This window comes from Phyllostomus hastatus, unplaced genomic scaffold (assembly GCF_019186645.2).
Source record: "Phyllostomus hastatus isolate PE091 unplaced genomic scaffold, TTU_PhHast_1.1 phas_scaffold_182, whole genome shotgun sequence".
Taxonomy (NCBI): Eukaryota; Metazoa; Chordata; class Mammalia; order Chiroptera; family Phyllostomidae; genus Phyllostomus; species Phyllostomus hastatus.
This window is the reverse complement of record NW_025334013.1, coordinates 8590699-8604469: the sequence shown is the minus strand read 5'-3', so window position 1 is coordinate 8604469 and position 13771 is coordinate 8590699. Positions and strand designations below refer to the sequence as shown.

The window sequence follows — 13771 nt, the reverse complement described above, 5'->3', positions numbered from 1 at the left end:
GAGGGCAGGCGGGCGGGAGGGCGGGAGCAGGCCTCTCCGTCTTTGGGCTCATCTGCCAGCCCCACCCCTTCAGCCCCGTCCTGCTGCCGTGGCTCCTCGGATTGGCGGCACCGCACGGTCTCATCCCCTCTTCGCTGTGGCAGGGCCACTCGACCTTGGCACCGTTAGGTGACATCTGGGCCGGATCGCCCTTTGACACGGGGGCGTCCTGTGCACGGTAGGGCGTTGCAGCATCCGTGGCCTCCACTCCCTCGAGGCCGGCGGGCGCCCCGGCCTTCCGCCCCGGCCCCTCTGTTCTCAGCCCAGCGCAGCGCCGGCAGCCGGCCGTGGCCAAAACTCCCTGGACGTGGGCGGTGGCAGCAGAGCCCCTGTCAGCACTTCTGAAGCCAAACGCTGAAGCCTTGTCTTCTTAAAGCGCTTCATTGTCATGTAGAGCAGTGACGTCTCGCGGCCCGATAACGGCCTCTGCGCCGCATGGAGGTGCTGTGTGGGAGCTCTCGGTCACCGGTCCCTCGAAGTGCATGCAACGGACAGGCCGGGGAGGGCGGGCCGGGGAGGGCGGGCCACGGGTGCCCGCCAGCGCGGGTTCGAACCGCTCGGTCAGTAGCTGTGCAGCTGCTGGGGCGACAGTTGGACGCCGGTGGGTCCCCCACCAGCACCCCACACCCGGCCCCAGGGCCTAGCGGGCCCGCTGGCGGCCCTGAGCTGACAAGCCGATGGCCCCCCCACCCCCCCACCAGTCCCTTAAAATACTCCAAACCATGACGTGCAGAGGAAAGTCCGACAGAGTTCTGTCTTACCAGTGGTAACGACTTTATGCTTAAAAAAAAAAGATCACATACTTTCCTCACGCTCATTTTTGGTGCCACTGCCTGGCAAGGGCCTGAGCTGTGCTCACTGTGTCTGTCTGTCCCCAAAACCTCAGCGGACAGCAACCTCCTCCAGACACCTCTTCCCGCCGCCGGCCCCTCCTCCCGACACCCTGGAGGTTTTCCAAGTGGTCAGGAAATTGACTTCCTGGCTTGGTGGGGCTCCCCACCCCCGCTCTGCGCTCCCCCCCCCCCCAGGTAGGTGCTCGGGAAGTGTTTCTGGGTTCACAGACTCGGGAGGAAGAGGTTAAGAAAGGCTCTGGGAAGGCAGACCCTGCTGTACGCTTTCAAACTCGCTCTCCCAACGGCCCCTTCTCCTCCTCGCTAACCTGTCCCAGGGCCAGCGTGCCTCATGCAGGAAGTTCTCCTTAGAGTCTAACCTGCAACGGACAGACGGCTCCCGTGCGCTCCCACATCTGGTCGCCTCCCAGCTTGTTTTGCTGGGCAACTTCTCTAGCGGTGGGTGGGCCTGAAATGGAATTCCGTGAGAAGCTACAGGGGGTCTTCAGGCAGAGGCTGTGGGCAGGAGGAGAACGGTCCTTCTCCGCGTGTGAGTCTGCCTCTGTAGCCCTGGGGGGGCGGAGCTGGGGGCCCCAGCTGGACCCAGGGTCCTCGCTGGGTTTTCAGCCTCTGCTCTTCCTTCCCGACCTTCTCCACTCCCCTCCCCCTCCCGTGGGCCTCGGCACATCTCAGGCACCTTCTGGCTCAGCTCTCAGCCTGTTTCCACGGGCTGCGTGGATGGTGGTTGCTGTGATGGCTGCAAGACCCTGTCCATTTGCTCATGGAGACCCGGGGACCTCTGGCTCAGGGCGAGGCCTTCTATGAAATCGTGCTAAGCCGTTAACACAAACTGTCCAGTCCGCCGCCTCCTTCCAAATGCCTCCCAACTGCCCCCGAGAAACTTCCTTCACAGGGTGCGGTGTGTACGAGCAGTATTTCCTGCTCGCCATGGCATTCCAAAATGCCGTTTCCTTCAGAATGAAGAGAGCTTTGGCGAGGCTCGTGCTGGGGGCATTCTTCCCGCCTGGACACCCACAGGGAGTGTCAGGGAAGAAACTGGTCCTAGCCTGGGCTTCTGCACCCTGAGCTCGGGACCTGGCGGAGTCTGCAGCCCGGGCTGACCGCCACCGTCTGCTCTGTGCTCTGTGCTCTGTGGCCGATGCCCCTCCCAAACCCGTGGGTACGTTCAACCAGAGCCTCCACACGGGGCAAAATGGCCTAGGAGGTTTCCACCCATCTTGTCAAGCGAGTCCTCTCTCTCCTTTTAGGTGACCTCCTTTGGGTCAGGACACCCCTTGTCTGCCTCCGACCGAAGCCTCATCCCAATGGCTCGTGGTTTTATGCGCTGCACTCGTCTCTGCTTGGGAAGAGGTGCAGTGCGACAGCCTGTTGGGCCCCAGCGCTTAGCCTCGTCCCGTCACTTAGGAAGTCTCCCTGGTGACCCATCTCTCCTCTCTGAGCCTCAGTTTCTTCAACTGTACGGTTGAGACAATGGTACATACTCCATGTGATTTTGGTGAGGACTGCGTGTGGGTAATTCACATCCTCTCACCATTTACATCAGCATCCTCAGCGCTTGGCGCTAGGCCTGGCCCATAGAGGGTGGTCGGTCGGTGTTTGTCGAATGACTTAACGAGTGTATGTGAAGCACCTACACATGCCAGGCACAGTAGGCGCTCAGTAAGTGTAGTTCGGCATGTCATCCTCTCCTCTCCCAGCTCCCGTCACTTCCTGCTCCCCTCCCAGAGGCCAGTCTTTGTCCCCAGTCCCCAGCCTGATACCCTTTCCCTACGCCTGGGCCTCCGGGTCAAGGCTGTCTCCACATCGGTGACTAGCTATCCTCCTGGGACTTCTGGGAGAGCATGAGCCACCCTTCTGCCAGCTCCGCCGGCACCTTCACTGAAGGTGAAGCCCTGCCTCCGTCCCTCTCTCTCCATCTCTGAGTCCCACAGAGCCCGGCCACGTCCACGAGAGATGGCTGGGCCCCTTGGCTGGGCTTGGGCCGCAGGCGGGCTGCCCCCGGGTCCTGCCGCAGCCCTGGCCACAGGGCCACTGGAGGGGCTCAGGATTCCGGTGCTGACTCCAGGCTCCCGAGGGCAGCCCTGCTGCGACTCCCCCAAGAGCCCGCACCCTGGGGATGCTGCTCTGGGTTCAGGAAACAGTGTGGTCACCCTACTGCCCATCTGTCCAGCAGGGACGGGCAGGGGGGACTCTGGCGAAGGAAGATGTGTGCCACATCATGGTGCCCCTGCGCACAGCCGGGTGGGCCAATGAGACTCTGGCCCAGGCAAGACCCGGGACGGCGGGCCGGAGGCGCCCGCAGACAGAGTGCAGGCTGGAGGGGGCGGAGCCGGCGGCCCAGAGACAAACGGAGGCGTGGGATCTTCTCCCCTGGAGGGAGGGCACTGCATTTTTAAAGATTAGTCTCCCCTCTTAAAGAACTGGGGTGGGTTACGTGACATTTCTGTCTTCTCTGGAACGATCAGGGGCTCTGGAAACGCCGGAGCCCACAGGGGCTGCTCCCCTTCGGTGGAGAGTGTACGACCCCACGGCCCCACAGCCCCCACACACCCCCTTCACTGCCTCGCCTGAGGCCTCCAGGTTGGAGACCTAGTGGCACAGGGGTGTGTGAGTGCCCAGGACAGCACCGGCTCATGGCAGCCGGCCGAGGAGGGTCCCTGTCATCCTCACCCAGAGCACCCCTGCAGGGAGGCCGTGAGAGCAGATCTCACCCAGCCGCGAGTCTGAGTCATTCCCGCTCCCGGCGGGAGGCCTTGCAGCCCCGCTGCTAACGCTGCCTGGAATGAGCTCACTGCATCCTCCCCGGGAGGTGGGCACGAGGGGCCTAGAGGCCCATTTTGCAGACGGGAATGTGGAGCTCGAAACGCGCAGGGCACAGCCAGGCCGCGGGGCCTGCACTTTACCCCGCTGGCCCCCACTCCCTCTTGGGGGACCTCCAGCTACTACCCACCATCACGCACCTTTCCCACAGCCCTGGGAGACTGGCGGTTTTAGCTGCATTTCACAGTGCGGGCAACCGAGGCTCAGAGGGACTAAGTGACCGGCTTAGGGTCCCACAGTAAGTGATCAAACCCAAAGACCTGGCTCCAAAGCCTGGCTTGTTCCTCGACGCCCTTCCCTGCATTGCTTGGTTTTTAAAATCAGCTCTGCTGGGTTCGGGCTGCCACGGAAGGGGTTTGTGTCCCGCACACACGTGCAGGGACCGAGGGAACCCGGGGATGGCTCGTGCACCTGAGCCACAACCAGCCCGTAGACGGCCTGCAGTGTCCCTCTGCGTACAGAGAGCCTCCTGCCCTGTCACCAGCGCTGGTCCCTGCAGTGACAGCTGGCAGAGGTGGTTTTCTCCCTCCTTGGCCTGGGACCACAGAGTCCACGCCGCCCCTAGAGACATCGGCTTCCTAACACGGAAGGACGCTGGCACTGGGCAGGCCTAGAGCCAACTTGGATGTGACTCCCACGTCGCCGCGCTGTCCCAAGGAAGCAACGGGGCAGCTCAGAGCCGGTGGGAAGGCGGGGCAGGCGGGGCAAGATGTCCTGACGGGATGGCAGGCCCACTCCTCCCCCTGCACAGGGCCCTGTGGCAGTGGGCTCGGCCCCTCTGTCTACACCTCGGACCCGCGACACCCCGGGGCTGGCATTGCTCAGCCAGTCTGCCGGGGCCCTTCTGCCTCCTGCAGGTGCTGCGCACTGACTCAGGGTCTCTCTGACTCTCAGCAAAGGCGATGCTCGAGTGGAGGGAGGTGCAGACTCTACTTCACCTTGCATCTGGCTCTCTGTACTTCCTAAGGTGCACGGGACTCCGCAGGAGCCACAGGGACCTCCCATGGCTGAGCAACATCAGAAATGTGGGGAACTCAGAGGCCTTCAAAAGACTTAGGGCCTGCGAGCACAGAGCGGCGGCTGACTGGGGGAACCACCCGTCCCCGGATTCCCCAGAGGGCGCTCTGTGGAACTAGATAAAAGGCACAGGCCTATTGTCAATCACGTGTGGGGAACACGAGCGGGGAAAAGAGAAGCATTTCCCTTCACTGCAGAGCGTGTCAGAGCCTGGCAAAGCTAACGGGCGTGTTGAGCTCCGAGGGCCGGACACTATGCCTCGTTTCCAAAGCTCAGTGACCCAGGGGTTGACTTTGAACCTTGCGGTCTGTGGCGCGCTGGCCTGGGGGTCAGGAGCCTGGGTTCCTGAGCCGGCTCAGCCACAGCTGCCCTGCTTGGCCATGGGCAGGTCCCCTCCTGCAAGAGGAGGGGACCGGGTGGGAGGCCACTGAGAGCCTTCTCAGCTCCGGAAGTCCTGCCACCCCGGGCCCTATACCTGGGCTGGCACTGGCAGCCTGGGTGAATTGCTGAACTTACCTGGGCCTCAGTCTTTGCATCTGTACAAAGGGCCGGGCCCTGTTCTGCCTGTCTCACGGGGCAGGTGACAGGTGACAGGTGGAAGTGAGATCATTGTCATCGTGTCATCATCATCGTCATCGGGGCTAACATTCATCGCTGCCCTAGCTAAGCCTTTTATAATGTGCTCACTCATTTTCTCCTTGCAGCCACCCTCTGACAATATCTTACTGTCCCTTGTGTACACCTGAGGAAACTGAGGCACGGCCAGGTTAGGTAACTCACCCACCAGGGAGCAAATGTCAGGACTGAGGTTTGAACTCAGAGAGTCTGCCCAGAATCTACACGCTTAACCTTGACCCTGGTCTGCTTTTGCGAGCGTGTTGTAAACTAGCGCCCCGTGTGACCTGGGAGGGGCATGGTTCAACACAATCTCACTGGGGTTCACCCAGGGGACGTGTGTGGCCTCCTGGGGAGTGTTCGTGCCCCTTGATTTACAGGCTGGGGGGGCGTGAGCAGCCCCCACTTTTTTGTTTTGCTAGAGTTGGGGGAGAGGAGGCCTGGACCGTCTTTCTCTGATGCAGAGCAGAGGGAGTCTGGGTGCCCACAGGGAGTGACTCTTCCACAGTTTGCAGGTGGGGGGTGGGGAGGGCAGAAGGAGGCCCCTGAGGGAGTTTAAAGATGACCGAGCTCACGGATTCCCAACTGGCTCGATGTGGTAGGCCCTCCGCTCCGATGAAACCCTGCCTGTAAGATGAGTAAACCAAAACTTTGAGCTGAAGGGCAGCGAGTGTGAGAGGGGAGGTGGCTGAGGACACCAGGAACTCACGAGACTCCAGAGGCCACAGATGGGTCAGCGCTGCCCTGGTCTGTTTTAGAGGGAGCCTGAAGCCCAGAGAGGGAGACCGGCTTGCCCGTGGTCACACAGCGCGCCATTGGCCCAGCTGGGAACCGGGAATCCAGAGCTAGGCTCAGGCTTCCTGACTGCACTGGGCCGAGGGTGGTGGGATTCCGGGGTGGCAAAGGCTGGGCCTCTTTGGGGGCCAAGAGCAGAGACTGGGCAGGCCCCTGGGGGGCCCTGAGCAGCTGCTCCACCCCGTACCTGTCCCCAGAGCGCGGCTGGGGTAGCCATGCTCTCGATTTAGGGTTCACCACTCAGTGTGGCTGGGGCACCATGGGCCCCAGGCCAAGGCCAGCAGGCCCCTCCCCCACAGAGCTCAGCAGAGGTCTCGGTGACACGATGACAATGAAGATCACACTCAGAACCAGGCCCCGCTCCTGCCCTGCCGCTGCCTGGCTCTGTGCCTCCAGGGAGATCGGGGAACCTCTCTGTGACTCGAATAGGGGTGCTGCTGAAGCGCCCCGGGCCTGCCCAGAGGACGGCAGGCACACCATGCCAGGCCCCTCACTCTGCTCCGCGGGGCCCAGCAAAGCCCCTGGTCACCGGCTACCTTGGGGATAGCCTGGGGTCTCGCTGCGGAACCCCAGAACTGCCCCAGGAAGGTGGGCCCGACCTGCCAATGACGGCCCCTTGGGGAAGCTTTCCGACGGCAGTCTGCGTTCGAAACCCGCGGGCAAGATGCCACCTGTGGGCATCGCCCCATGTCGCCTCTCTCAACTGCGCCCACGCGGGGAGCTCGTTCCCTACACACACGGCTCCCCAATCCAGCAGGGAGGGGAGGGAGCCCGGGAGCCTGCACCCTTAAAACGCAGGGCTCGGTCGGGTCTCACAACTACTGAGCTACGTACGTGTGGTTCTCAAACCCCTTTTCCCTTTTCTCCCTCTCTCGCTCACTTGCTATCACAGGCCTGCAGTTCATTCCTTCACCAGCCATGGCAGTCTTCTGCGGGATCTCTGAGGAACCCCCAAGGGTTCCGCGGAACGCAGTTTGCAAACCCCTGCTTGTTCCCCTATCTTCCTCTATCGGGTACAGAAATGGAGTCCCAAACAGCTAGCTCCCACAGGGTTGGCTAGCGAGGCTTTCTCCCGTTCCCTGACGCTTCCTGTTGACCCCTTGCCCCTGGCGGAGCACTTGGGGGGCCTGCCACGGCTGGTCAAGGACGCGCAGCAGTCACCGAGAACGTGGGCGCGGGAGCCGGTCTGCTGGAGCTGAGTCCCGGCTCTGCCGCCTCGTGGCTGTGTGACTTGGGGCAAGAGCCCCACCTCTCTGTGCCTTGGTTTGTTCCTCTGCAAAGGAGGACGGTAACAGTGTTTATCCCGGGGTTCGAGGCACGCTTGCCGCCCGACCAGGCCGCCTCTGGGCTCTGACACGTCTCCTTACACGTGTGCCACCCCAGGGCGGCCCCTGGGACTTCTGTCTCAAGGACCCAGCCTTCCTTTGGCAGCCTGACTGCTTCTCTTGGCCAAAACTTGCCTGTGAGGCCACGGCAGAGAGAGTGTGTCTCCACTGGACTCAGACAGACAGAAGGCGCTCAGGGCTGGTGTGTCCTAGGGGCCAGCGCCTCAACCCCCTGCCCCGTCCCAAGGCAGGGAAACCTGGAGTCTCTCCCAAAGCGACAATGGACCTGAACTTGGACTCCAAGGACTGGGCACACAGCTCCAGGGACGGACGTCAGGGTGACGCCGCCCGAGGCCCCGATTTCACGCCCCAAGGAGGACATTTGGATCCATCACCTTCCTCTGGGCTGAAAGCGAGTGAGTGTCCGGCTGCTTCGCACCCAGTTCCTCCCTCAGGCTGAACTTGAACCCACTCAACCCGCCAGGAACACAGACTGGGTGGCCAGTCCTCTCCGGGCACCAAAACACTTTCAGCTTTTGTGTCTGAGCCTACTAGGAAAGAAGGGTTTTTACGCTCGTTTCAAAGAGGAGGCTGCTGAGGTTCACAGATCGACAGCTTCCTTGCGGTCCGATGCTGGGGCCAGAGCTGCAGCGATTAGCCAGGCACGGCCTGACCCCACCCGTGGGCTGCAGGGTCCTTGGGTTGGAGCACGACACGCAGTCATGCATGTTCCGGTATTTTGGTGCAATTAGCCGCTACTTACTGGTAACCTATCAAGAAAGCGATCAGAGACTTCCAAACCCCCACACTCGGGCCTGTCAGTGAGCCCACAGCCGGATGCTTTCTGGGGGCTCTGATTCTGAAGCACGGCAAGGTCACAAGGTTCCCCTGGGGACAGGCTAAGTGACAGGAAGGCCTGCCATTTTCAGCAAGACTAGGTCAAGGTTTTCAGTCGCTGCTATTCTTGCTCCTAAAGAGCAATCCTCTTGGGATCCCTTTCCCAGGGCTCCGGCTCGCCGGGGACGGCGGGCTCAGCCCTGTGCTGTGTGGGGCCGGGTGTCTGCCTGTTTTCCAGTGCCTGGGCTTTAAGGCACCTGGCGGTGGCAGTTCAGGTTGGAATTACCCGTCTGCCAGATGCGGTCAAGGTTTATACCCTCGATTTGCCTGTCTAGTGGTCCTTTGTTGGTGATGTGCTAGGACTTTGATATTGAAACAACTTCTAACATACAGCCGAGATCAAACTCCTGAGTTAGTGTTAAGTTTATAGGGCATTGTATCGTACGAAGTTGAGTCGGTCTTCTAGAAGGTGAATTGTATGTATCCCCTCTTGTCTATTATTACCGCCAGGTTCTTGCTCCACTGGGAAGTGGGAACAGGTGGGTTGCAAAAGCTTAAGAGCCAATTGTTAGGAGTCGATGGGAGCGGGGGTGGGATGTTTTGAGGCCCATTTTGTGAAAATGCTGGCTTTTGGTGCAAGGGCCCTATAGATACTTTTAAACGTGTATTGTCACAGAGCAGACGACCCCACACCTGGCGGCCCTGCCGCCTCTGGGTTCCCCGGAGCCCAGGTGAGTGAAACCTCAGCAGCTGCCCAAGGCAGGTGGGGGGCCTGCCGCCTGGCTGTGGGTGGAGCTGCCAACCCTCAGGACGGGCGGTGTGGTGCAGCCAGGGCACTTCCAGGCAGAGTGACGGCAGGCGGTCCTCTGCAGGGGACAGGGACCTGTGTGTGTTTCTGCTCTGCCCTCCGCACCAGCGCCTCCTCTCTGGGTGGGTTTTCTGGGCCTGGGGGTGCCAAAGGCTGAATGAGTAGACTCAGTCACAAAAGCAGGAAGTGCTAGGCTGCGCCAGAGGCTACTTACGGGTGGGTGAGGGGGGCTCCAACCAGGCCCTGCCCACGCACATGCAGTGTCCGTCTGCCCGCCTGCTCCGTCCCAGCCCCTCCCTGCCCAGCGGGTGCGGCGCTTCAGGGCCCCATGGCCTCCCTGGGTTTGAAGCCCAGCTCTCCTGTTTACGGGGCTCCCTGACCCTGGATGGTTTAGCCTCCGTTTTCTCCGTGACGCTGGCTGTCGGAGGGCTAACCGAGTTAATACGTGCCAAGTGCGCAGCAGGACCCTGGCCTGTGGTAAGTGCTTAATAAGTAAGTGTTAGACGTGGTTATTGTTACTAGTATTAGGTTCCAGCCGTCGGAGCCTGCCAGCACGGGTGGGAGAGCACACGGGGGCCAGGGCACAGCCGTCCGGGCAGGGCCTTGTGCAGGGAGGCAGTGCCCGGCCCGGGCAGCTGTGCCCTGGCCCTGGGCACCCAACCCTGCTTCAGCGTCTAAGAGGTGCCACCTGAAATTGGTCTGTTTGGGACCAAGTCTCAGAGAACATAAGGACATTGTATGGCTTTTCAGTAGAGCTACAAAGGTCTGAATAGGGTGTGGCCCAGCCCCTGAGAAGGTCACGTGGTTGTAGGCGCGACCGCGAGGGTCTCGGCCACATCAGTCTTCTGTGGGCCAGTTTCTCCCGCCTGCCCAGCAAGGGGGCCAGGTTGGTTTCGAGACGGCACATAGGGTTCCTCCTTGTGCGCCAACTCCGACCGACGGAGTCCAGACCTCGGAAGCCACTTTGGGCTGGGCGGGGAGGGCTCTTAATGGATTCGCGATGTCCGCATGAGGCCAGGCAGAGGGCAGCGGCGGCATCTTGGGGTCACTGGCCCTCCTTGGATGAGCCCAGGGGTCCTCAAGCCTGGTCACCCCTCGGAATCACCAGAGAAGGTGTACCTTCCAGCGTGGGGCCGGGCTGAGCACGGCTGGGGGCAACGTGCCCAAGTCCCTCGCAGCCCTGCGCTCTGTGCCTGCCTTCTCCGCGAGGTCTCGCTCTCCCGGAGCTCCGAGCTTCCTCCCAGCAGAAGCGATGGGGGAGTTAAAAGGCCAGCCTTGCGTCAGTTTTATTGCTGGGGCAGCTTTCTCTTTAGGCTGGGAGACAGAGGCTGAGGGCGCGGGCTGCCACCTCGGATTGGATTGGTGTGGCCGGGGCCTCTTCCCGGGACACACTGTGCAGGGGTGTGTGTGGGAGGTGGCTGGGCTTTGGGTCTGGGGGATTTCCCGGGGTTCAGAAAAGCCGGGCTTACTCTGCCTTCATCAGGGAACCCCGTGGACAGTTCAGTTTCTCCTTTAAGCTCCTCTTAGCCCCCTTGGGGAATGGGGGAAGTTGGGGCACTGCAGAGGCCCATGGAGGCCTGCAGGAAGTAAGTAACATGCCCCCAAACTCACAGGTCCCACCTCTGGGCCTTCGGAAGGCATGCAGTGGGGAGAAGGGAGCCGGAGAAAGCTGACCGGGGTGCTGAGCTGGAGGACGCAGGGCCGGGGTGCCAGGCTCGGGGCTGGTGCATTAGGACCATGGGCACCCGGGGCGCCCACGGTAAAGCCGGCAAAGGCAAGACGTCTCTGGGAGACCCGGCCCGAGCCCCTCCGTGGGCCCAGAAGCCGGCCAGCTTTCCCCGGCCCCTCCCGTCACTCTCTCAGGAATATTCCCAAGAGCAGGTCGTGCGGCCTTGGCCTCCCACCCGGAGCAAGATAGAAGCAATCAAATAACATAGAGTTCGATAATATTTTAAAATAAGCTTTATTTAGATTTTTTTTTAATATTTTATATTTGCATCCATGCCTTCGAGAAACCTTGCCCACGGGAAAGGTTATTTTCATCTAGCGTTACCCATAACTCATTCGCTATTTGACGTAGTTCTCTTAAATAAATCATCCTTAGGAACTCTTAGAATTATCTCCTAATTTACAAAAACTGAAATGAAAAGGAACTACTAAATCATGACCAGGAGTGGTTGCCATCTTATTTTCTCGTAAGGGAAAAACAATACAAATCAATCAAAAGGAAAAAAAAAATTCACGGTGGGTGGGGGGGAAGGGAGAAGTGTTTTCTAAAAATCTCTCTCTGCCGAGAAAGATGCCAGGCCTCGGTCTGTCTGTGAAAGCCCGAGGAGGCCAGAAAGCGCCTTATTAGGTGCCCGGCCGGCTCCTGCCCCACCCCCACGGGGGCCGGAGGAGAGGGAGCCGCTGGCTGGGGCTCTTCTGTGTGTGTTAGAGGCTCGGGACGAAATATCCTAACCGTTCTGACAGAGACACTCCAGCATTTGAAAATCTCGCTTCTTGGTAAGAGCAGACAGTGTTACAGTTAGCAGAAAGCGCAGCTACTACCGTTTAGAGGGGGTGTGAATGGAGCTGGGTTAGTAGTTAAGGGGGAGCATTGGGTGGGTGGGGGGCGTGGGGTGGGGGCATTCACCAGCCAAAAGAAAAGGGAAGCTAGTTTATGGCCTGGGGGGGTCCCTGGCTTCTAGCTCACGTGATCTCTATCACCCCATGTTTAATGCACACAGTTCCTTGATGGTGACGCCTCACAGGCCGACTCTGCTCCCCGAATAGGCAGACACTCCTGCCAGCCCTCTCTCCTGGGGTGAATGGGCTCAGGCTGCCTAAGGGACCCCAAGAGACTCTGCCAGGTGTGGCTGCAGGAGCCAATGAGAATGGGGAGGGCAGGGGCCCTGGTCCTGACACTCTGTCCCCCCCACAGCCCTCCCCGGAGACGAGAGCCTCCCCAGTGACACCTGCCTGGTCAGCGTGCAGAGCAAGCCACGGAGGAGACAGACACAGCCGCAGGGAGGGACGAATGCCACTGGGGGACCCCCGTGGGGCCGCTCGGCTGAGGTCCCCTGCGGTCAGCCCTACCCTGTGGCCGTGCAGTTGGCTCTCTCCCCTGTATATTCATTCACCCTCACTCCGAACACAGGCCCAAGAGCAGGTGGCTCTCACAGGAGGCGCTCTGCTCACCGAGCTCAGTGTTCCGCAGTCCAGGTAAATAGATACACAGGGGGCGGCCTGGCGAGAGAGCGCTACGGACAGGAAGAGAGGTGGAGCGCACTTCCATGCAGGGGCGGGAGAGCCGGCAGAGAGAGAGAGAGAGGAGGAACTAACATAGACCAGTGAGCTCTGAGACCCCACGCTCCCTGGGTTCTGGCCACCCCGAACTCTACCCGCCGCGGTCTGGCAGCAGCGTGAGAAGAGACTAGACAGGTCAAAAGAAACACCCACCTCCCCGCCTCCCACCCTGCCCCCCCGCCCCATGGAAAAATATACATTCCAATATTTATGTAATAATTTAGATAGAATAAGTCTTCTGCATCTGTGCAAATAAATTAAACGGAACAATGTTCTTTTTCTTTTTTTCTTTTTTCCACAAAGAAAAGAAATGGCAACGCAATTTAAAAACTGGCAGGCCATTGAAAAGAGCCCGTTGGGCCTCGGCAAACCCGGCTAAGACGAGGCCCCTCGGCCGGGTTTGTGAGAGGCTTGCGGGGAGCAGACCTTACCCTGACGACGGTGGCGTTCTGTGGTTAAAGTGACTTGGGCGCGCCCCGAGAACAGGGTCTGGTCCCGCGCGTTCACACGGGGGCGGGGGTGGGGGTGGGGGGGCGCAGGGAGGGGAGGACATAAAAAACAGACCACATCCTCGGGCAGACGGGCTCCAGGAGTAGCAGTGTGGACGAGGGACATTTACAAGCACGGAGTGCACAATAGGTTTTCGTTATTTACAAATACACAGCAGTCCTTCAAGTTTTCAAGTTTCGTAAAAACGAGGAGGGGAGGGGGAAGGGGGAGAAAAACCCCAACGAACCGAACAAAAGGAAACATTGAAAAAAAAAAAAAACAAAGAAAACAAAACGAACCCAGGTTAACAACACAACTGTATCGCGCCAAAGACGACAGAGTTGACATATTAACACACGTCTGTAGTATGTACATCAATTACAGAGGTGGCGACGCAGGGGGGAGGGGTCACACGTGTTTGCGCCCGGCCACACCCCGCTCCCGCGCCGCTGCGCGCCCCACGCACGCACGCACGCCCCCGCGCGCCCCACGCACGCACACACGCACGCACGCACGTCCACACGCACTGACACGCCTGCCGGGCAGCAGGCCAAGGGAGGCGGGTATCACCAGTCCGCGTCCTCCTCTATGTAATAATCAGGGGCGGTACCATCAAAGAGGCCGGGGTCGAGGGACTTCCGCTGCTTCCCTCTGGCGAAGACGCGGGAGATGGAGCCAAATCCCATCTTCTCTTTCTTCTTTTTCCGTTTTTGGTCTTCAAGATCCTCTAGTGACTGAGGAGCCGGGGCCAAGGGGCAGAGGGGCAGGGAAGAAGAGAACAGAGCCATCCTGAGCTGGGAGCACAGCACAGGAGGGGCGGGGATGGCCAGTGGGGTGGGGGTGGGGGCAGGGGTCACCCGTGGTCAGGAATGCCAGGGTCTGCCCGG

The 13771-nt window shown here is 60.4% G+C and overlaps 1 protein-coding gene across 3 annotated transcripts in view; it reads right to left on the bottom strand.

The window, feature by feature from the left end:
- Positions 1 to 13771, bottom strand: part of KAZN (kazrin, periplakin interacting protein) — an 826597-nt gene that overhangs the window by 22954 nt on the left and 789872 nt on the right. Inside the window, exon 10 of one of the 3 annotated variants that reach the window (XM_045858950.1) lies at positions 13495 to 13618. In XM_045858950.1, the coding sequence (XP_045714906.1) occupies positions 13495 to 13618 (124 nt within the window). Of the gene's footprint in view, positions 1 to 11054; positions 13619 to 13771 lie in introns of those variants that run through there. The other 2 variants (XM_045858948.1, XM_045858947.1) reach the window with 2 other exon arrangements.